This window comes from Saccoglossus kowalevskii, chromosome 11 (genome assembly GCF_978046115.1).
Source record: "Saccoglossus kowalevskii chromosome 11, keSacKowa6.1, whole genome shotgun sequence".
NCBI lineage: Eukaryota > Metazoa > Hemichordata > Enteropneusta > Harrimaniidae > Saccoglossus > Saccoglossus kowalevskii.
The window spans coordinates 17,859,523-17,885,040 of NC_140651.1; the positions used below are offsets into that span (position 1 = coordinate 17,859,523).

General features: G+C 36.3%; 1 protein-coding gene across 1 annotated transcript; it reads left to right on the plus strand.

The window, feature by feature from the left end:
- LOC100370502 (trifunctional purine biosynthetic protein adenosine-3-like) lies at nt 1-24,121 on the plus strand. The gene is made up of 16 exons (XM_085504958.1): nt 1-119; nt 1,318-1,479; nt 2,055-2,325; nt 3,815-3,995; nt 8,333-8,458; nt 9,278-9,365; nt 9,813-10,067; nt 11,383-11,617; nt 16,221-16,437; nt 17,887-18,085; nt 18,715-18,963; nt 20,809-21,168; nt 21,543-21,698; nt 21,965-22,101; nt 22,307-22,564; nt 23,825-24,121. Exons 2-16 carry the CDS (start codon nt 1,335-1,337, stop codon nt 24,017-24,019), a joined length of 3,072 nt encoding a protein of 1,023 aa, XP_085361084.1. The 5' UTR covers nt 1-119; nt 1,318-1,334; the 3' UTR covers nt 24,020-24,121.
- The last annotated feature ends 1,397 nt before the right edge of the window (nt 24,122-25,518 follow it).

Sequence of the window (25,518 nt, forward strand, 5' to 3'; positions counted from 1 at the left end):
GTGCAAAAGTCATTCAAGTCGCATGGCCGGTGTGCTGCTGTAAGGACTGGCCATATCATTGCAACGGTTCCTGTGCGTTTTAGAAAGAGCAAAGTTATTCCTAGTGGACACGCTGAGCGGTAAGGAGTAATAACATTTAAAATCTTTGACATCGCGAAGTCGTTGATGCCGGGACCAGACGGTGGACAAGCTTGGCATCAGCCATTGCTATACATTCACACGCACTCTGTGTATCAATGAACGTAGAACATGTGCTGATAACAAAGCTGTCGGTCTGTCAGTCTCAGTGTTCCAAAAGAGTAGTGGGTAGTTTACAATTACCCAGCCTGGTGGTAATTTGCAACTGGACAGATTATTAATATTATAGTAGTCGATCACTGACATTTTTTGAGTGAATTTGATATACATAACATATTACATACGGTAACATAACAGTGACAGTATTGAAGATGAAGTCCATTACACTGATGAAAGGGATATTATAATTATGTACACTGAACTTACTAAGGAAATCCCCACTCTCCAGTCTGAAAACAATATCAACAAGTTTGTTATCCTTATTAATACTAACCATCATAAACTAATTAGACACTTGACACAGTATCTGTAAGTGTGTTTTGATAAACACAAACTACATTAATTTTTACTACCTAATCTTATGTTATTTTAACGTTTTGTTTTTTTTACTTACCTTTTCCCTTACTTTTTATTACTTTGTAATTTCATTATGATGTAATAAAACTACATTATTATTATTATTATTAACAACTTTATTACACATAAACCATCATCACAAATCCTAATCTTATTCTTGTTAACATAAGTATGTACTAATAATGTAATATGCTAATATGTATGGCTAGACACTAAGACAGTAGAATGATTCATCTATACGAGTACACGTTGTTGATGTGTGTGATTTACATGTAAAAGAGATCTCTATTGCATGTCGTCCTTGTCTTCTAAAGTTCAGGACTTGAACTTCACAGCCTAAGGCAATTTGGTGTCCTCTCAACCACCAAGTTCAAGCCTAGTAAGTTGCACGCCATATGTTTTATTCTCTAAGTCAAGCCTATCTCACAAACTGGTCAAAATCCTCCAAAAATTGCCAACAACCAATCACAGACTAGCTTAAACAATAGCTTTCCCTGACGATAATACTTTGCAACGTTATTTTCCCCACGCTATCTTGAAAAGTCTTTTGTTTTCGTCTTGTTTCCGTTTCCGGTCTGTCTTAGAGAATATACCCTTGAAACAATATTTAATGGTTGTATATTATGACGAGTAATCTTTTTGTTTCCCCCTGAACAATTTCAGGTAGGATTTGAGTTGCTATGGGTGATACAGTCTTAGTGATTGGCAGTGGTGGACGAGAACATACCTTAGCCTGGAAACTCGCACAGTCTGATCTTGTTAAAAAAGTTTTGGTGGCTCCAGGAAATGCTGGCACTAAAAACAAAGGGAAAATTGACAATGCAGGTAAGATATGGGGTGGATTCCTGTACAAATAGGATTTTGTAAAGGATTGTCTCAATAGAATTTATGAAGTACATACAGGTCTTGCAGTACAATTAAACTCTCCGTAGATGACAATGTAAAAACTTGAAAAGCACGGCTATTTTACATATAGAACTAATGAGTTGGGTACCCACAATTTAAAATGGAGTAATTTTCTTAAAATGAAATTTTACATTTATTTAGGTATTGAAAGTAAAAAAATAAATATGGCAGATGGCCATTCCAAAATGGCTTGGTTTTTCACCAACATTCTACTCACAATTTGAAAAACAAGTATGCCATCTCTTACAAAATATTTTTTATCAAACAAAGGGGAATTACATATTTTGTGCAAAGTTAAAATTGTAGAGGTAAAAATGAAATTAAAAAAAACAGAATTGGCCAGTCCAGAGCAAATGTCACAAATGAAATAATATGATGGAAAGTGTATGAAGTCACAATGCAGAATCTATGGTGAGAGGTTGGCATAGTCGTGAATTGGTAAAAATGAATGAAAATTGCTGAGTTTGTCACTTTATGAGTTTTTTGTTTTCTAGACATATCCGCAGGTGACCATGATAAACTAATAAAATGGTGTAAAGAGAATGGCATATCTATGGTGGTGGTAGGACCGGAGAATCCATTGGCAGATGGCATTGTTGATGCTTTATCAGCAGCCAGCATTCCTTGTTTTGGTCCCTCCGCCAATGGAGCCGAGATTGAAGCCAGTAAGAACTTTGCCAAAGCATTTATGGATCGACATATGATACCAACGGCTAAGTGGAAGTCATTTACCTCCGCTGAAGATGCCTGTCAACATATAAACACGTGAGTATTGTTCTTATTAAAGTTTGACCAACAAGCTGGAAATTTTCTTGGTGGATGATTCAGACCACAGTTTCTGCAGGTTTAGATTGATTTGGTTGCTCCATGGATTTCAATGTAGACAGGGATTTCTTTAAACAAGGGAACAGGAGCGCAGTGCTCTCATGCTATGGCCATGCGCTCCCTTACCCTCGGAAGCAGATCCTCTGGCAACCATAAAATTCTGATTGACTAGGGATCACATGTGGCCACAGTCCTCAACGGTGACCTGTCTGATAGTAATTTTGGCCCCAAGGAAGCCATACAATGCTCCATTTTAACTTAGAATTATCACTATCTCCCTCACTTGGTGGCTCCGCTGAACTGCAGTTCTTCCTATGGTAGTTTTTTTCTAGAAAAACCCCCGGTGGATACATGTGCATTAACAGCTTCATATTTTCTGCCAAGAAATGCAGCTTCATCAAGTGTGTATTTCTTTGTTTTTGATGACAACTCTTTCTGGAACTCAGGAATTGGTGTTGCTGCAATGCTTATGTAACGCTGGGATATAAGACACATTGACAACATATAGAGTCCAATCACATATCCGGTTCTTTTTATTTCCTAATTCTGTGTGTATGTAACAAAGATATACTACAGAAACTTGCATACAGAAGTATAGAAAACACTGTTAAAAATAAATAATATCAGTTGGCCTTAAAATGATGACATCATGCGTGGCATACAAAATACATTTCTATGAATAACTGAAACATTTCGAGTTAACAGTTAAATACACTCAAGCAACCCAAACTGCACATTATTATTGTCAAAATATACAAAATCAATACAATGTCATATCAGAGAGATAAAATACTGAAATAATGCATAAACAAGGTGTCAGTACATCTTCATTTCGAGATTAGCAAACACTGTTACTTTATCATTAAGTTGTAACAGGGTCCATAGCGTTGGGAAAATCCTTTGAAAGTCTTTGGATTTTTCGAGGTCTGGAAAATCTTTGAGTGTCTTTAAATTACAGGAAAAATAAAAAAATCTTTGAAAAGTCTTTAAATTTCTTCATAGTTATAATTCATTTTAGAAAGTCTTGTTTTCTCCAGGGAACTACCATATCCTCAGAACTTCAATGAGCTTTGGTGATGATGTTGGCCTGAATTAAGGTTCAAAATGTCTTGGGGGAGGGGGGTTAAGTTCTAGAAAAGTCTTGGAAATAATTTGGCTCTTGGTGCTATGGACCCTGTGTAAGCAGGTGTAAAATGGAGCTGTAAATATTCTTCATGTGCTCAATAGTAATCAAAAAATAAATTTTGTTTCTGTAGTAATTGGAATTTACATCGATGTATGCATATTTTGGGACCCTAGCTTATTACGGTTATTTTTTATGAAAACTACTAGTATCTATATCATTATATGAATATTAATACTGTCCATTTCTTATTGTTGTATTTTTTTCCTATTAATAAATTCTCACTTTTTTGCCCCCGTATAACAGTGCACCTTATAAGGCTTTGGTTGTGAAAGCCAGTGGACTAGCTGCCGGTAAAGGTGTCATTGTCGCTAATACTACAGAGGAAGCGTGCCAAGCAGTGCGAGAAATAATGAAAGATAAATTATTTGGCGCTGCTGGGGAGACCGTGGTGGTTGAAGAGCTGCTGGAAGGAGAGGAAGTTTCTGTAAGTGTTGGTTTGTTTGTTATCTGCCATTTAAATATTTTCGTACTCTTTACGTTCAATAAAATTGTGCACTAGCAATTGCTATAAAGCTGTTTCGGGATTTGAGCAAAAACTTGTTTTGATGAATTACCGTATCTGGCAATAAAGTCTGTTTAATTACTGGGTTGTTATTCACTGATATTTAAAGTTGCTTTTCCAGTCACTGGTAAAGTAGTGGTTGTCGCATCAGACAGACATGATAGGTAGATCCAAATTAAGGTAGAGATGCAGTTTATTTGTGAATTTCAATCAAAAATAGTTTTTTTCGTTTTTTATATAGATTTTTATCTAAAGAACATTCTGTGAAAATTTAACCAATGCATTCTTATTGGAACACCCTTAAAATTGCTGGTTATTTTCTGATTAAAAATAAAAAAAACACTCACACGTGGCAATGTTTATGTCCAATTGTCTAATTTGCATGAGTAATCAAATAACAGGACCTTTGATTGACAATATGCAAATCGAGATTGTACGGGTCATAGTTCATTCAATTCACGCGCATGTGCAATTACTCTCGAATCAGTTATCGCTTGCTAGCAAAACAAACATTACATTTCCTCAGCGTTTTTTTTCCTAATTTTTATCATTACATTATGCGTGGTGTGAAAAGAAAGAGAGGTAGAAAGAAGATTCAGATGATTTCTATGTCGGAAGAGGCAAAATCTACACTGAAGGCATCAGCCCGTCGAACGAAAAACAAAATCGATGTGAGCGTTCAAACGTGACTTTCCCTGAAGGCGTGAATCCGAGTTTCTGATTGACTGAGACATTTTATTTTTAAATAATTGTTCTCAAAAAATAAACTGAGCATGTGAAGGATAATTTAACATTGTTTACAGTGATAATTGCTCATAGTCGAAACAAAGCTTACCCATTCACGATACTCTTGAATAGGCGTCAATGACTACGGTAAAACTTAGACTCTATTTTAGGCATCAGGAATGATTGAAATGTCCGAAAATGACGCCAAAATGCACCTTAAAAGTCCTATTTTATTTTTTTCTAAATCCCATCCCGAATTTACAGCAGAATCTGGTCCCTCAAATAAGGGACACGTGAGCTTTGATTCTAACCGGATATATTGCACTGGGTCGGGGAGATACAAACTTTCTAATCATTCGCAAGTTTTACTAGGTGGTGCGAGACAGCTTTGTTTGCAACCGGACGAACTCCGTTTAATTCAATGAAGCAAACAACTGACAATGCTAAAATAAATTGCACAGGTACGCTAAAATTAATTGAAAACAAGCAAATAATTTCAATGAAAAATAAATCAGAGAGAGGTAACTTGATACATTAACAACTCTTTTGACGCGCTGACCGCTTCTCCGCGTCTGATGTTTTGTTTTCCTTGTCATAATACTTACTGATTGCTGATTTTGTTTTGATTTTTGAGTTTTTTAGCCTGCAACTCGGCCACGACCTTTGCTTTTTCCTTGAAAAATGGGGAAGTTTACGTCAATTTGACGCACATTCCATTTTTTTAAACTAACGAACACACTGTTTAGCACTCTTATTTTTTTTCATTTGCTGATTTCTATTCAGAAAAATTCGACCGCTCGAAAATGCACCTTAATTTTGCACTCTTAAAACATGTCAGATTTTCAACACTAATTATTTAAAACCTAAACTTTTACGTTAGGAGCTGGAGCTATCTTCTTGCAGGCGACCGTCGCCGGTAGTACAACAGCATGTTTTGTATGTACATCCTTGCGCTGATTGTCTGCGACTGTCTTAGAAAATCCCTGAATAAGGCGTTACCAAAATCGGAAAAATAAAAAATTGCCTCCTTAAAAAACGAACAGAATTCAAATATTTCTTTTAACAAATATGTTGCAGTGGGAAAATGGTATTGGAAACACTGAACAAAACTTCTGTGCCTCGCGTTTCGATTCTAGGATTACGCGATTATTCATTATTGTGCGTTCGCTTCCTGGAGTTGGTTCTCAATACTACATAAAAATCATCGAGGATAAATAATTTAATATCCCACTTTGTACTCTTCACGGTAAACCATAGGCTCTGAAATACTCGTAGATTTTTTATTGAAAATACATCGAAGAGAAGCCATGATGTTTTGATCGTGATAAAAGGTCACCTTCCTAGGACCGCCCCCTGTTTAATAATTCATGAGATGACGTAATGTTTACTGGGCATTGACACGTGTTTTTACCGACCCCATCAAAACACTGGTATGAATGACGTTTTTCTGATTTATATATTCAAGAGCAGTTGTTCTGGTCCAACGATTTTACATAAAATGTCAATGTCTATACGTTTAATTTCAATTTCAATAGTCTAGAAAGTATGACAAAGTATGACAAAGCAGTAATTGCCGGTTTAACGCGCAAATATGCAAATTAGCCTTTTTCTCGTCTTCTATTTTTGGTGAATTCTTGGGTTTTAAATTAAAATAGCTGATAGACGCTTTGGCCATTTGCATCGAAATTTTCACACATTATTGACAAGGTGTTCCCCCTTCAAAATGCGTCCGGACAGTTTATTACGGCGAGTGGAACAAAAATAACAAGTCCGCAATTAACATGGATATATAAATTATGCACAAATAGAAAATAGTGAACTTTGAGGTCATGCTGTGCGACTTTGAAAGCCGTTAGAGAGATGAGTGGACGCATTTGAATTAGTAGTATACCAAAGTACCCAGTGATGTAATTTTACCCTCAAACGGACTTGAAGTTTTTAAGCTAATTTTTTTTAAACCACTTTTGTCCAAAAAAGCATATTTTTGACCCAAAATCAAAAACGCATTCTGGATATTTAAAATAAAGACAAGTTTTACAAAGTTTGTATAATAAGCTTTCAGAAAATACATAACATGTTGGATATATAATACCATCTTCATTGTCTAATTACTCAATTAAAAAGCAAGCCAAATAAACTGCATCTCTACCTTAAAATTCTACTTTAGGCTGAACAGCAAAAAGGTCGACCCCTACCCAGGGTGAGTGTGCCACAGACTTAATGGAAAGGCCAATTCTACTGGCCGAGATTCATTCACTAATGAATGCAACTTTGGTGGAACTTTGGTTAAGGTCCAAGGGGCTTGTGTTCGACTGAGCCTGGTTGATGTCACGATAGAGCATTAAAATTGAAATTTGATATGAAGATGGCCGCACAGCCCTGTCATGTAGTACCAAACATGGAAATGGCTTCTGTGGCAAGAACTAACACTTGCAATTTGCACTTACAAAAAAGTCAGGAGAGTCAACAGTGACATTCAATGTCACCTGGCACAAAAACATTTTTTTTAAAGAATTAAAAAAAAAAGTTGCTTTTCCACTTTTAATGTTCAGATGGATTTCAACACATGCTGAGAAAGGTGTTAATCCTTAAACTGTCGAAATGATTATGAGGATTATCATCATTGTATTCAGACAAAAGCGAGACGGAACTGAAATCACACTCTCAGTTGACAATCTTTCCATCATAATTATCTTGATGTTCAAGTCACTAATTGCTATTTTTTATTTACTTGAAAAATGTATTACAGTCTTTTGAAATACAAATAATACACAATCAATAATCGGGAATCGATGTAAACATTTTACATAATGCTTGGTTCGAAGTTAGTGGTTCAGATGATTTACATTCCTAAAATAATTGTCTGGAAGATTCTGCGCTAATGAGATGTACATGCATGGAAACCTCAATTCATTAAATTTTATTGAATGAACGGACATGGACATGTACAATAAATTATTGCATTATATATATTGTTGAAAAAAATATGAGATTTGTTGAAACAACCATAACAAATACTAGCAAATTGCAAAATATAGCATGTTCTCTAATAATTTGTCATAAAAAATCAGTAAAAACATAGCATGTACTTGAATAACTCTCCATGAAATGTTGAGTAACATATTGCTGGGAAAACCTAAAATATGTATTCAAAGACAGACAGCCCTTATTTTTTTTTACCACATCCCGTAGTTGGACACCAAGAATGCATTATTTCCATAAGCAAGTACATAACTATGTTTCACCATAGTAACGGATCAAATTTTGTGAATAAAAGATTTCCAATTTATATTGCAGTCTGCTGTTATGTTTGCGAATTCTTTCCTCAAACAACAGAGTTGAGCAGAGTGGTCAAACGGACAACTCGACACGTGCTGAGTCCAGGTCTAAAATAAGTTTGATGTCTTAAAATGTTTCTTTAAAAGCTATGTGTGATTAACTGAATGGAAATATATTTTATCTTCACTGCAAAATTAGTCACAGGTCGCAATGTTAATTCCCTGTAATGCTAATAGCGTATCCTTAACTGTTAGGTGCTTGCATTCAGTGATGGCTCGACGTTTGCGCCAATGCCACCAGCGCAAGATCATAAACGGTTATTAGAAGGCGATAAAGGTCCAAACACTGGAGGAATGGGTGCGTACTGTCCATGTCCACAGGTGAGAAGATTTTCACATTTCATTCTAAATATACAACAGGATTACTGCTGGTGCTTTAAAGTTGCATTGAAGTCTTTGACTTGTCAAGTTATATGTGTACAGTATTAAATGCAACAGCCAGATATCTGCCTTGCCGTTAGTTTTGGAATCTGTTGTAATTTTAATTATCAGCCTCTTTGGGTGTCATCAAATCGCTAGCAGGATTCCATCTAATATGGGCTTTGTTACAAAATCAATATTTGGTGTGAAGCATTTTCCACTAAGATTAGTCTGTGCTGCACACAACACTCAAGAGTTGTTTCCTGTATAACCATTAGGTTTCTACGTTTTGAATTTATAGTACGACTGTTTTACTTGTGTTATCACTGGGTTACATTACATCCTAGGTCAGTTGTGTTTAGTGTGTACCCAAAGCAGAATTTCAACAACAATGCGCAATGTAATTATCATCCAATGTTTCGCTGCTTTCACTTTTCAAGCTTTAAAAGTTGCTGAAGATATTCATGAGTTTGATGTGTGGACCTGGTTTGTTTTGATGTGTAGACCTGTTTTAATTGCCAAATTATGTAAATATTTTGTGCCAATGTCCTATTAAGTTATTAATAAAGACCAAAATATATTATATCAAATAAAACGAAAATGGCTGTAGGTAGTTTTTCTTATTCAATAAAACCTGATTCAAATATTCCACTGAAGTCGTTGCTAAGACTACAGGTCATATTGAAAAATTATCAAGGATTACCTACTACCATTTTCCATACAATTGAACATATTATTGCATGCATGCTGACAATATAATGATTTGACTGCTGTTTTCAGGTGAGTGTGGACACTCTGCAGTCTATCCACAGCAGAGTGTTGTCAAAAACAATCCAAGGTATGAAGGAAGAGGGCAGACCCTATACAGGTGAATAATATATTTCATTCAAGTTGTCATCTACAAATTCTTTTGTTTTTATGAAACCTTTAAATGCCATTTACAGATTCTTTTGTTTTTATGAAACTTTTAGGTGCCATCTACAGATTATTTTGTTTTTATGAAAACTTTAAATGCCATCTACAGATTCTTTTGTTTTTATGAAACTTTTAAATGCAATCTGCAGAATCTTTTGTTTTTATGAAACCTTTAAATGTCGTCTACAGATTCTTTTGTTTTTATGAAACTTTTAAATGCTATCTGCAGAATCTATTGTTTTTATGGAACCTTTAAATGCTATCTACAGATTCTTTTGTTTTTATGAAACCTTTAAATGCCATCTACAAATTCTTCTGTTTTTATGAAACCTTTAAATTCCATCTACAGAATCTCTTGTTTTTATGAAAACTTTTTTTTTTTTTTACATGAATCGATCAGGTGTTATCTATGCTGGTTTAATGTTGACATCTGATGGTCCCAAAGTATTAGAATTCAACTGTCGATTTGGTGATCCTGAATGTCAAGTGATTCTGCCACTTTTGAAGAGTGATCTCTACGTTACCATGACTGCTTGTGTGAAAGGGACGCTATCGGATTCGATGCCAGTGTGGCATGCTGACCAGTATGCTGTGGGTGTGGTCCTTGCAAGCGGAGGATATCCGGCGTCATATAAAAAAGGAATGGAGATTACAGGTGTGTTGCTGTAAAAAGTCAAATTGTATTCATGGATGACGGAGTGGAGCTGTTCATATAGATTGTCCGTCGTTGTCTTTCAACAATTGCATTTTTGACTTCTTGAAAACTTCGAGTTCAATGGCCCTGATACTTGGTATATAGTTACCTTGGGCGGACCTCTGTGAGATTTGTTAATTTCATGACGATATCTTCAATTCTCTATTTTTGGCGTTATTTTTGTAATTTTTGGTAAAAAATGCTATTTTCAACTTCTCCTCGGAAGCTAACAGCCAACCTTGGTTGGACCTCTGTCAGATTTCTTTCATGATGTTTATTCAGTATTTTTGGCGAATATTTTAAATTCTTCTTGAGATCTACCAACCTAATCACTTTGGTATTTGAGGTGTACAATATTTTTGCAAGCAATTTGTTTGGTGAAGTTAGGTTGACTTGTTTTTAAAAGCCAGAACCACACTTTTTTTGCGGGTTAGCCGTGTTTTGTCTTTCGAGTACTTGACATGGCTAACGCAATTTTCTTGTAGGACAGCAGAGTTATTTTGACCGTCAGGTCGCTGGTTTTATCTAAAAAACAAACAAAAAAAGCCCTCAATGAGAAAACTTGGGCTTCTCACTGCGAAAACTAGGGCCCTCTTCACTGAAAAAAATAGGACTGAGAAAACTTGTGCTTCTTACTGAGAAATATTAGGCTTCAAACTGAGAAACCATGGGCTTCTTATTGAGAAATCTTTGGCTTCATACTGAGAAAACTTGGGCTTCTTACTGAGAAAACATGGGCTTCTTACTGAGAAAACATGGGCTTCTTACTGACAACACTTGGGCTTCTTACTGAGAAAACATGGGCTTCTTACTGAGAACACTTGGGCTTCTTACTGAGAAAACTTGGGCTTCTTACTGAGAAATCTTTGGCTTCTTACTGAGAACAATTGGGCTTCTTACTGAGAAAACTTGGGCTTCTTACTGAGAAAACTTGGGCTTCTTACTGAGAAAACATGGGCTTCTTACTGAGAAAACTTGAGCTTCTTACTGAGAAAACTTGGGCTTCTTACTGAGAAAACTTGGGCTTCTTACTGAGAAAACTTGGGCTTCATACTGAGAAAACTTGGGCTTCTTACTGAGAAAACATGAGTTTCTTACTAACAAAAATGTTGTTTCTTACTGAATTCATAAAATTAAGGCTTAAAGGAGAATACTGATACCTAAACTACTCACATTCTATAAAATCTTTACAAGTTTTCATTTTGATATGTTTGGTATAGCAGTAGAAAGTTGTCCTTTTCAATTACAGTGTTCCTTTTTTCACTTGTCTTTTCAGGACTGGAATCTATTGAGGCTGAAATGGGACAGTTAATATTCCATGCTGGCACTGCTATTAAAGATGGTAAAACTGTCACCTCTGGTGGTCGTGTCCTTGCTAATGTTGCCATGGCAACTGATTTACCTACTGCCGCTACCAAGGCCCTAGAGGGCGCCGCTGCCGTTAAGTTTACAGACGCTATTTACAGGAAAGATATAGCACAGAAAGGCTGTGACTTTGTCAGGAAACAAAGGTCTGTCTGAGTGGTGTTTCTGAATTATCCATTAAAGAGTGGATACCTAATTTGAAAATATATCATTGTGAAAATACATGAATGACAATCTTGCTCGTGTTTTGACAAAATGCCATCATGCTATATTTTACTCAAACTAGTAATCAATTTATTTGTTTCAATCAAAATTGTAGATTTCTTAATGGGATGTATGTTATGACCATTTTTATCAAACTAAACTAGTGAATACACAGAGTAAAACGTTGATACATTACAGGCTATGTAAACAGCATCTAGACAGATTGGTACATGTAAACAACACCTAGACAGATTGGTACATGCATGTAAACAACACATAGACAGATTGGTACATGCATGTAAACAACACCTAGACAGATTGGTACATGCATGTAAACAACACCTAGACAGATTGGTACATGCATGTAAACAACATCTAGACAGATTGGTACATACATGTAAACAACACCTAGACAGATTGGTACATGTAAACAACACCTAGACAGATTGATACATGCATGTAAACAACACCTAGACAGATTGGTACATACATGTAAACAACACCTAGACAGATTGGTACATGCATGTAAACAACACCTAGATAGATTGGTACATGTAAACAACACCTAGATAGATTGGTACATACATGTAAACAACACCTAGACAGATTGGTACATACATGTAAACAACACCTAGACAGATTGGTACATGTAAACAACCCCTAGATAGATTGGTACATGTAAACAGCCCCTAGACAGATTGGTACATGTAAACAGACCCTAGACAGATTGGTACATGTAAACAGCCCCTAGACAGATTGGTACATGTAAATAGCCCCTAGACAGATTGGTACATGTAAACAGACCCTAGACAGATTGGTACATGCATGTAAACAACACCTAGACAGATTGGTACATGCATGTAAACAACACCTAGACAGATTGGTACATACATGTAAACAACACCTAGACAGATTGGTACATGTAAACAGCACCTAGACAGATTGATACATGCATGTAAACAACACCTAGACAGATTGGTACATACATGTAAAGAACACCTAGACAGATTGGTACATGCATGTAAACAACACCTAGATAGATTGGTACATACACGTAAACAACACCTAGACAGATTGGTACATACATGTAAACAGCCCCAGGACAGATTGGTACATGTAAACAGCCCCTAGACAGATTGGTACATGTAAACAGCCCCTAGACAGATTGGTACATGTAAACAGCCCCTAGACAGATTTATATATACATGTAAACAACACCTCGCTGATGGGTATATACATGTAAACAACACCTAGACAGATTGGTACATACATGTAAACAGCCCCTAGACAGATTGGTACATGTAAACAACCCCTAGATAGATTGGTACATGTAAACGGCCCCTAGACAGATTGGTACATATAAACAGACCCTAGACAGATTTGTACATGTAAACAGCCCCTAGACAGATTGGTACATGTAAACAGCCCCTAGACAGATTGGTACATGTAAACAGACCCTAGACAGATTGGTACATGTAAACAGCCCCTAGACAGATTGGTACATGTAAACAGCCCCTAGACAGATTGGTACATGTAAACAGCCCCTAGACAGATTGGTACATGTAAACAGCCCCTAGACATATTGGTACATGTAAACAGACCCTAGACAGATTGGTACATGTAAACAGCCCCTAGACAGATTGGTACATACATGTAAACAACACCTAGACAGATTGGTACATACATGTAAACAACACCTAGACAGATTGGTACATGCATGTAAACAACACCTAGACAGATTGGTACATGCATGTAAACAACATCTAGACAGATTGGTACATGTAAACAACCCCTAGATAGATTGGTACATACATGTAAACAACACCTAGACAGATTGTTACATGCATGTAAACAACACCTAGACAGATTGGTACATACATGTAAACAACATCTAGACAGATTGGTACATACATGTAAACAACACCTAGACAGATTGGTACATGTAAACAACACCTAGACAGATTGGTACATGCATGTAAACAACATCTAGACAGATTGGTACATACATGTAAACAACACCTAGACAGATTGGTACATGTAAACAACACCTAGACAGATTGGTACATGCATGTAAACAACACCTAGACAGATTGGTACATGCATGTAAACAACACCTAGACAGATTGGTACATGCATGTAAACAACATCTAGACAGATTGGTACATACATGTAAACAACACCTAGACAGATTGGTACATGCATGTAAACAACACCTAGACAGATTGGTACATGTAAACAACCCCTAGATAGATTGGTACATGTAAACAGCCCCGAGACAGATTGGTACATGTAAACAGCCCCTAGACAGATTGGTACATGTAAACAGCCCCTAGACAGATTGGTACATGTAAACAGCTCCTAGACAATTTGGTACATGTAAACAGCTCCTAGACAGATTGGTACATGTAAACAGCCCCTAGACAGATTGGTACATGTAAACAGCCCCTAGACAGATTGGTACATGTAAACAGCCCCTAGACAGATTTGTACATGTAAACAGCCCCTAGACAGATTGGTACATGTAAACAGTCCCTAGACAGATTGTTACATGTAAACAGCCCCTAGACAGATTGGTACATGTAAACAGACCCTAGATAGATTGGTACATGTAAACAGCCCCTAGACAGATTGATATATACATGTAAACAACACCTCGCTGATGGGTATATACATGTAAACAACACCTAGACAGCTGGGTATGTTCATGTAAACAGCCCCTAGACAGATTGATATATACATGTAAACAACACCTCGCTGATGGGTATATACATGTAAACAACACCTAGACAGCTGGGTATGTTCATGTAAACAACACCTAGACAGGTGGAACACATTGAACACATTGTCAGAAATCACATCCCATGATTAATTAATGATTTACTGCAATATTGTTTATCTCTGTATTTCTTGATGTAAACAATTCTGTCAATCTTTATAAAAACAAATGAAACTTTGAAATCATAGAACTCTCCTTGAAACTCAGACATTTTAAATCAACTATATCATAAATTTATATTTACATTATTATTTTATACTGAACATGTTCTATCATATGTACTGAGGGGTCTTTAAAAATTCTTGCTATTAAAGACAGACTCGGATAGGTGATGTTTATCAATGTTAACTGATATTATTATTTCATTGAAATAACAGAGGTGTTATCTGTCAAATGAAATTGTTGTATTTGAAATCTGTACAGTGTTGTTAAAAAAGTGGAACATAAGAAAATAGAATTAAAAAAATGTCATTTTGTTAAAACAAATCGCTATCTTGTGTCTGTCTTACTTATCTCCTTTCTGTCAGACCTTCAGATTATCCGCTCTTGATTAGTACATCAATTCACGAACAGATATCAGCCCTTACAATCAGCTTTAATTTTCGTGCTGTGCGTTTGGTCTAGTGTTGTATCTGCTTTCAAAAGCATGGCCTCAGGTCATTGTTTGAGTCTCTGGTCTTTTCGCGGGTAAACATTTGAGTTTCTGATTTGACCTCTGCATGTGTGTACGTGTACATCTGTCTGTGTCTGTGTCTGTGTCTGTGTCTGTGTCTGTACCCATGCCCATGTCAGCATCTGTGTGTACTCGTCTCTATCTCAGACATGCCTGAACCACTTGCATTCAAATTTTACACTTACAACGTGCATCTTGGGATAAACATGCTCTGAGACCAGATGGCCAAATGGCGGCCATTCTTGTATTATGAATTCATCAAAATTTCGGCCATTCCAGATCTAGATCTCGGTCGTGTATGAACAAATTTAGTTCATACTTAGCATGTACATTCAATGTCATGAGACCTTGATGTATGTCATTTTGTTTAAATTGAATTCAAATTGGCTGACTGGAGGCCATTTTACTTTAGTGAATGCAGTTCAAGAACAGTATCTCTGACTGTCCATGTTCAAACTTGATAACTATGTAATGCAATTACATTTGTACTTGTACTTGAGTATTGAAACTATCTCAAAATGTTTTCACCAGTAACAATACACAAATTAACTGAATTGGCCCAAAAAAATACTTCTTATAAATTGCTTTATGAGCCCCTGATTTAAGTTAATGCCTACAAGATCAGACACATCCTTGAAATTTACAATGTGCATTTTAGGATACACATGCTCTGATTCCAGATGGCCAAATGGCGGCCATTCTTGTATTATGAATTCATCAAAATCTCGGCCATTCCGGAACTAGATCTCGGTCGTGTATTAAAAGTGTGACAGACAATATTGTTATAATGAGGAAGCACAAGCAAGAACTAAGACCCAATTTCAAAGATTATTATCGTGCAATATACAGCGCTGTCATGCCTTGTGTGGCAATTGTTAACTATTGCTTGTTTTTTCCTATACGCCGCGCTTATTGAAATTGTGAATCAGGCTTTTGGGAATATTTTGCTGTAACTTCGAGAAGAATGATTATCAAAATATTACATCATTACCGGAATTGTGGTTTTACCAGATTCTTGAGTTTATGTCGCAGCCTGCCCACAATGAATTTCGCCACAAACAAAAAATCCAAATTGTTTGTTTTTATTTATTTACAGAGATCCTAAAAAAGGTTTAAGTTACAGTGGTTGTGGGGTTAGTATAGATGCTGGCAATCTATTGGTTGATAAGATTAAATCTATGGTGAAATCAACATCAAGGTCAGGATGTGATGCAGTGATTGGTGGATTTGGTGGTGTGTTTGATTTAAAAGCAGCTGGCTATCAAGATCCATTGTTAATTTCTGGCACCGATGGGGTCGGCACCAAGCTGAAGGTGAGCAATTAGAGCAGTCTGTTGTCATTACACTGCTTAAAATCCAAAATCGAATCAAATGCATGGATCGTGTAACAAGTACGAGATTTTAGTTAATATGCTTTCTAAGCTCATCAGATAGAAAAGTGTATTAAACCATCGTCCCTTAAGTGTTGAGGGACGGTGATTAAACCAATATGTTATGGATATAAATCAAAATAGTGACTTGAGTGCAGTGTTTCCCATCTTTTTCACATCTGGCTAGTATTTTGATTTGCTTGAATATGTTACTGCACTACTTGGAAAACTGTTTACAATTCATGCAATATATTTAATAATATACATTAATACAGTATATGTCATATTAATTGAGGAACACATTGATTAATATTTTTCTTGCCAAATTTTGCTTAAAATTCATCAACATCAAGCTTTTCTGCTTTTCTTTAGAAAAAAACTGCAAGAAGGATCACTGCAATTTAGCGGTGCCACCAAAGGGTGATCGGGTTCTCCCTACCAGAGTGTGGAGTTTTTAATAATTCTAAGTTAAAATGTAGCATTCTATGGCTTCCTTGGGGCCAAAATTACTATCAGACAGGTCACAGTTGAAGACTGTGGCTTCATGTGATCCCTGGTCAATCAGAATTTTATGTTTGCCAGACTCTGCTCCCCAGGGTAAAGGGGCGCATGGATTTTGTACATACTTTGGACATAATGCACCCTTGATGCATGTGATTTTGTTTTTCAGATCGGATTCAAAGTGGCTGACTGGCGACAATTTTTTTTAACAAATGCTGTTCCAGAGCCATATCTCTGACATATCTTATGTTCAAACTTTATAGGTACATTGTGTCATACATGTGTACAAAAACTTATTTGACGAGCAGATTCAAAATGACCAACTGGCAGCCATTTTATTGTTAAAATTCATCAAATTCAAGCATTTCTGCCATTCCAGTGTCAGACCTTGGTTGTACCATGGAAGGTACCATTAGTACCTTCCATGATACAATGAACATATACAGGTATATATATATATAAAACAGGATCATAATTTTTTCAGACCAGATTCAAAATGGCCAATGCAAATGCTATTCTAGACCCATGTCTTTGTCATTGACTGATCGCAATCAAACTTTACATGACCTGAAACAAATCAGGGTTGTGCATTTCAAAATTGTAAATGTCAAACTTTTGCCTATATAAAATGCACAAAATATTCGTGTTTCATAAAACTAAATAATTTCACATCAGTGAGGGTGTATACCTACATACATGCCAAACCTCGTTGAGCATTATTTCACTTATTTCAAATTCTTTTTACATAACAGATGTGACAGATTAGGACATAAACATTGGTTAAACTTGCTCATTCTCTTGATGATTCAATCATACACATTTCACAATCAGTAAGATTACCTCACAGGTCTGATCTGTTATCACAACTACTTTGTTTGACTTTCTCTGAAGGTTGCCCAGGCGTGCGGGAGACACCAGACGATTGGCATTGATTTAGTAGCAATGTGCGTCAATGACATCCTAGCACACGGTGCAGAATCTCTCTTCTTCCTCGATTACTTCGCATGTGGAAATCTTCAAGTTAACATTGCAAGAGATGTGGTTTGTGGCGTGGCAGAAGGCTGTAAACTTGCTGGATGTGCACTTCTTGGTAAGTTGACATAGTCCACTTTTCATCATTAGCACTTACTAAAAAGGGCGGTAGTCATCGCGCCAGGCACGCGCAAGATATATGGGTCTCATATAAACAAAGATGGTGTCTTTGACTGTTGCGCAGATCAACGATTGAGTACAAACTGAGTCATTACCAAGCTTTAATTAGGTATTTTTTAGGTGATTGGAAGGTATCGAAGGAGTCACCAGCGATAATTAGTGCAAGTCGCACCCAGGTCAAACCTCATACTTGTAATTTCCATTAGAAGAGCGCATGGGGTTGTGAGAAAATCAATGTTTATCAACACAAATGTCACACATGCATGGCGCTATGACTACTGCTCTTTAATATTATAGTTTGAAGAAAATTCAGAATGGACAAGTTTTAAGTTTTTGCTCACATAATAAGAGGTGTACTTTGGAAATTGAGGGGAGACAAAAGTTTGTTAGAAATTTTGTTTTTACCAAACGCCCTACAAGTTCTCAGATTGTGAAAATTCATAGCTAGTATTGACAAAACATTGGCAGTGTAACATCTGCTGAAATATTTATTTTGGACTCTGGAGCTGAAATACATGTACTTCTGGTTGAACAAGTTTGACTGATGTGGTATTTTCTCCTTGTTAGGTGGTGAGACTGCTGAGATGCCTGGCATGTACGCAGAAGGTGACTACGACTTAGCTGGTTTCGCTGTCGGTGCTGTAGACAGGAAACACACTCTGCCGCAAATGGAGAAAATCTCCTCCGGTGATGTGATCTTGGGAGTTGCATCATCTGGTGTCCATAGCAACGGTTATAGTTTAGTGCGTAAGGTAGTGGAACAGAGTGGTTATCTCTACAGTAGCCCAAGTCCTTTTTCTAAAGATAAGTCATTAGGTAAGTGTTGTTGTTAACTCCGTACTCCCATCATTTGAACCAGAGCTAGACACTAAGGCTAGTCCTATAGCCCAGGACAAGTAAAATTGACATTTGATCGACTGAATAGTAACTCGCTTGTCTAAACAGACTAAAGATATAGACAATGTGCAATTTGGATCAAGGGGGTTTAAAAGTTATTGTAAAAGCTTGTGCTACAACAATTCTCATTGGTCAGTTGATAGCACATGCTGTCCAGTTATTAGACAATAACAGGGAATTGGCAGAAGACTGCTATATCATAATTAACATCAAACTATGAGATTATTGTTACATGAACACACATGGTATAAATAGCATGTATATCAGTGACTGATAGACACCCATTGTTAAGATAATACCTGTACTACAGGATACAAAATGTAAATCAGGGTTTTACATGACGCAATATATTGCGAAAGAATTTTGGCGAAAAGTCGTGAGTAATCCACCCCTCCATTTGATCTGCAGTAGTTGCTAAATGAGCTCTTGTAACACTAGAACCTCCCTTGATTTTAAATGGAACGCTCAAAATCATCATTTCGTATGTGCGTCGCCATTTACGCCAATCACAAAAAATGTACTACGTAGACGCTTTGTGTTTATAGCCCGTCTGATAGTTCTCCCGTCGAAGCTTCACCAGCTACGTCCAGTGAAAGCCCCACGTTTTACTAAAGAAGGATCTTTCTTTCAACGATGGGTGGCTAAATCGTTTTAAATGGCTTCGTTACATATCAGACCGAAGCGTTATGGAATGTGAAGTTTGTGTGAGAGCGAAAGCCAAAAACCCTTTCACTGACGGATGTTTAAATTTTCGAAACTCAACTCTCATCCGGCATCAAGACTCGAGAAGTCACATCAGTGTCCGTGTGTTGACCATGAAGTTGGACTTTACAGCCGCTCGTCAGGTAGCAAACAAACGAGAGGAAATATCAAAGTACAAGTGACAATCTGTAATCATACGCAGCTCAGCTGCGAACTGTTTATGTTATGGATAAACGGGATCTCCCTTGCGATGTTTTTACCGATTTCATGCATGTTCAGAAATTGTTGTATGAATGAAGACCTCGATAAAACTTAGTAAATTAGATGTTTGTTTTTTTCATACTGGTACTCCTCCATTGAACTCAAATCATCTCATAAACTCTCTATTGTATTGTTTTCCCTATTTAACAGATATCAATTTCTTGATTTGTGTATGACCCTCAAATTTGCACTTATGACCCCCAAATTTTCAGACAAGGGGTCCCAATGACCCCCACATCTAAAAAATGATGTAAAACCCTGGGAAATGTATGTAATCTTAATTCAATATATCAGTACTAGTGGTGAAACTGGTTCTCATGATGATGGTTTTCGGATTTTCAAAACAAGAGTGCTATTGTGTTTTAACAAGTCATCAATGATCAAGGAAAACTGGCGGGAAATTGAGCATAATTTTAATATTCATTTGAGAAACATTTGAACCTGGGCTGATGAACCAGGCCTGCTGTATGAACTGTGTATCCAGCTGTTAGTGTCTAGAGTGTTATTATTTTCTGAAATTGGTGACTAGTGATTTCAACATGGTTCATGTTACCATCTCCCAGTATACTATGGTCTTAAATTATGAATCATGAAGTTATGCTTAATTTGAAAAATTACCTTTAATAATAAATACTGTTGTTATATGCACTTAATAAATTATATTATTGCGTCTATGGCCAAAGTAAGTCATATTGTAATAATCTGCTATACAAAATTATTTTTTTGTTTAAGCACATTGGAGATGAGCTTCTTAAAAACCACTGTATTGATATTAGTAATCTTTCACTCCTAAACCTTAAGGTGAAGATTTATTAACGCCGACGAAGATTTACAGCAAGACGTTATTACCAGCAATCCGGAGTGGACATGTTAAGGCTTATGCACATATAACAGGTGGTGGCTTACTGGAGAACATTCCACGTGTGTTGCCAGGCAACAATGGTGCGATGTTGGATGCATCACGGTGGGACATACCGTCCGTGTTTGGTTGGATACAGAATAAAGGCAATGTGGCTATAGAGGAAATGGCAAGGACATTCAATTGTGGAATTGGTGCAGTGCTGGTGGTCAGTCAGGAACGATGCGAGGATGTGTTAGAGATGGTAAAGTCATCTGGCGAAAAGGTTTCAGTTATTGGAAATGTGATTCCAACGATAAAAGGTAGAGTAATTTTTGCAGTGTCATTGACTTGTATTATCAAACACTCAATATATCCATATGAACAAAGTAAAAAAAAATATTTAAAATTAAAAAAAATCCATATGAATAAAGTAAAAAAAATATTTAAAATTAAAAAAAATCCATATGAATAAAGTAAAAAAAATATTTAAAATAAAAAAAAATCCATATGAACAAAGTAACAAAAATTTAAAATAAAAAAAATCCATATGAACAAAGTAAAAAAAAATATTTAAAATAAGAAAAAATCCATATGAATAAAGAAAAAAAAATATTTAAAATAAAAAAAAATCGATATGAATAAAGTACAGTACTGCTGATATTTTGTTTAACTATCCTTAATATATTTGCTGTAGGTATATCGCGAGTTCAAGTTCAAGGCCTTGACATAGCTCTGTCTGCAGTCACACCTCAAGACAAAGTACATACAGTAGTTAGTGGACAAGGTGATCACAAATCATGTGTAAATGGTGGCAAGAAGATGAAAGTGGCTGTTCTCATATCAGGAACAGGTTGGTATAGAACAATTTGTATTAAATTCCTGCATATTGATTAACTAATTTGCATATTCATAAAACATTTAGTCATTCACAGGTAGCTGGTATGTGTGTTCTTCTATAGGGCACTTCAATGTTTGTTGTTTCCTTCACGAATCTGTGAATTTAAAAACATAAAACTTAAATTAATCACAGCAAATACCTACAATATCACTTGTTTAATCTACACTTAGAATTCAAGAGAGACTAAAGTAACATTTTATTATCATTTTGATTATCAGGAACCAATCTTCAGGCGTTGATAGACCACACAATAGACCCTAAAGTCGGCAGCTGCGCAGAAATCGCATTAGTCATATCAAACATTCCAGGAGTAAAAGGATTAGAGCGAGCTGAGAAAGCTGGAATCCCAACCAAGGTAACAACACTAACGTAGATGCGTTTATCCTGAGAAATTTACCATTCAGTGTATCTAGATTGCATATTGGTTGCACGTTTGTGTCCCATGTTTCAATCAGAAGTTGGAATTTGCGGCTACAAATTATGAATATTTTGGGCAATTAATGCTACATTGGACAGTTTTGTGATAAACTTTATAAAATGATTGAATATTATATTTTCAGGTGATCCGGCACAAAGAATTTAAATCAAGGGTTGAGTTTGACATGAAAGTTCATGAGACCCTTGCATCGGCCGGAATAGAATTCATTTGTTTGGCTGGATTCATGAGGATTCTGAGTGGAGAGTTTGTTCGTAAGTGGCATGGACGTCTGATAAATGTCCATCCATCGCTACTACCTTCATTCAAAGGGATGAATGCACATAAACTTGTGTTAGAGGCTGGGGTACGTGTGACCGGCTGCTCCGTACATTTTGTTGTGGTGAGTATGAACATCAACAGCGAAGTGGTTTAAGTATGCATTGTTTTACAACAATGCACATGTAAATAATGATACTACTTCAGGTCACAAACAGATGAACGTCAGTTGCTGTTAAACATCAAAGAAAACAAAAATGCATGTAAATTTTAAAATAAATCAGTTCATCCCATGATACACCAATTTTTAATGAACATTCAAGTCTGAAAGCTCTGAAACTACGGATTGTCCTAAAAAATGGTTCATTCTAGCAAGCCCATGTGTGTATTATTCAATCCCTCCAAAAATTATTGGAATTTCAATTTCACACTTTTTCACACAGCGTACAAGATGTTAGATTGTGCCATCAACAAAATTAGCATACAAATGCATGCGATGAAATATTTGTATTCGGTGTTATTTCAGAAATAGTTCCCTTTTAATTCTCCGGAGTTACTTTATCAGACTGTGGAAATACGCATGTGATGAAAATATAATCCCACAATATTTTCTTTTAGGTTGACGTCAGCAGACACTCGTGTCACATATCACAAATATAGAAACAATATCATTGGATTATATGCAATTATTATACATCTGTCACTGTAACGCCATAAGTTACAGCGTGACATAATTTTGCAGTATTTTACCGGATATTTTCATCCTACCATATTAGGAAATGTGAATTCCATATATGGAATGCTAACGTGTGTAAGCGTCCTCTAATAATAAAAACAAACATGGCTGCCACCAGGGTTTGACCAGATTCAACAAAAAGTAGTTCACAGATTCTGTTCTGAACTTTTTGGTTTTTGGCATTCCCGTGGTGTATCCTTGGAAGGAAAAGATGTATAATAATAAGGTTATTACGAGAATACCTTGTCGCTGTACTGTCTTTGTGCATACTTTCAGGTATACTCGTAATAACCTCATATTATAACACCTGTTATACGTATTTATCATAGTGGGCCACTTACTGCATTCAACCACAAATCACCTATTTAGATCCATTTAGTAGAGTGACCACACATCCACACTGCTTGTTGACCTGAAAATCATTTGTTTAAATCCAGATTGTTACTACGGTAGTCCAAAAAATGCTTCATTTTTTAAGAGTGAGGAGAAAGTTGTACTCTCACTTAGATGAAGAACAATTTGCTTACCAGTAAATGCAGAGGTCTTTTCTAGTTAAACGCAGACTAGAACAGAAAAATTACTCTCCAAAAATGCAGACAAATAAGATATTCATACACACTAAATTTATCTTTATATTCTCACTATCAGGAGGAGGTGGATGCTGGTGCTATAATCGTGCAGGAAGCAGTACAAGTCTGTCCTGGCGACACCATAGAAACATTACAAGAGAGAGTCAAGGGAGCTGAACATAAAGCCTACCCAAGAGCTCTGGAATTGATAGCAAGTAATGTTCTCAAACTTGGTGATGATGGCCGAATAATGTGGTTAAACTCAGACATTTAGTTGTTGAAGATTCTATTCAAAATCATAATTTACATCAGTTTCACATTAAAATATTAAGTTTATCCATCAATGAATAAAACTGAATAACATTTTTCATCCTTAGTGAACTCGTATATTGTATGTCTAGGAAATCCTTGAATATAGTGGAAGGCAGAGCCCTGGGGACAATGTAAACATTTTTTGCTCTCCTGTCAAGTGAAGTCAACAGGGATTTACACTTCTCTGCTTAATTTAGAAGGGTTTTTGAAATTAATCAGACAGTCGGTTTAATGCATAGCTTTTGGCATTTTGTCTGCTCACTATTTCATAGGGTGATAAACATTATTTGCAAACTTGTAGATATTCAATAAGTATTCTCATGTTTATCTACATTGTATGTAATTCAAGAATTATTAAAGTGCGGTGGTTGTCGCACCACGCATGTGAGTTGATAAACATTGAGTTTCCCACAATCCAATGCGCTTTTCTATTGGAAATCATTAGTACGAATTTTGACCTGGGAGTGATGTGCACTAGTTGTCGTTGACGACTACAATACCTTCCAATTACTAAAGGTATTACCTAATTAAATCTCTGTCTGTACTTGATGGTCTGCGCAACAGTCAAAGTTGCCATCTTTGTTTATACAAGACCCATATCTCGTGCATGCTTAGCACGACGACCACCTCCCTTCAAACATCCAAATAACCTGTTTGTGTTTTTTTATGAATACACATTTTAAAGAACTTTGCTTTACCTTCCAATAGTATAATAGAAAGACGTAAACTGTGTACATATCAGAACGACGATGTCAAGTCATCTTGCAAACTGACTGTCCATTTGTTTCAAGATGGTCAAACGGCGGCCATTTTTGCGCTAAAAATCAGAAATTTCTGCCGTTCAAACTTGGTACATTTTGGGGCTTTGATGCACGTCATTGTTTTTCAGATGAGATTTGAAATGGCCAATTGGTCATTTAGTTTTAATGAACGCTGTACCAAAACCTAGATCTCTGATATATCAAACATGTCGCACAAAGATTCAAGATGGCTGAATGTAATGTTAAAGAATTCATCAAAAATCTAGCATTTCTGCAATTTCGAAAACAGATTTTGTTCAGACATTGGACAATATGTGGAGGTCTGTTTTTGGAATCAGAACCAAAATGGCCATTAAGATTGCAGGTCCAGGGCTGTACTTCCAACATTTCTTAAAACATGTACATCATGTCACATATTTTACTCATTTAAAAATTCATCAAAATCTGGACCTCAGTCATGCATAGACAGATTTTGTTCAAACTTAATGAGATCTTAATGCATGTCGCATGCATTTTATACCTCACATGGAACATGCAATGCCCTTACTTGTTAATTGGACTGCAGGCATTCTACTTTCAAACCTTTTCTGGGAGGGAGAAAGATTTTTTTTTTTGGGTCACTAATGGACAGTCCTATATTGTTCGGAATATGAGTGCATCAGTAGCCTCCACCACACACATAAAAATCAGGTTTCCAGTG

Bases quoted from the DNA above. Each gene is read 5' to 3' on its own strand.
- LOC100370502 (XM_085504958.1), top strand. From the start codon at position 1,335: ATGGGTGATACAGTCTTAGTGATTGGCAGTGGTGGACGAGAACATACC. The intron at 2,326-3,814 runs GTGAGTATTGTT...CCCGTATAACAG, and splicing joins GCCTGTCAACATATAAACAC to TGCACCTTATAAGGCTTTGG. The intron at 21,699-21,964 runs GTTGGTATAGAA...TTTGATTATCAG, and splicing joins TGTTCTCATATCAGGAACAG to GAACCAATCTTCAGGCGTTG.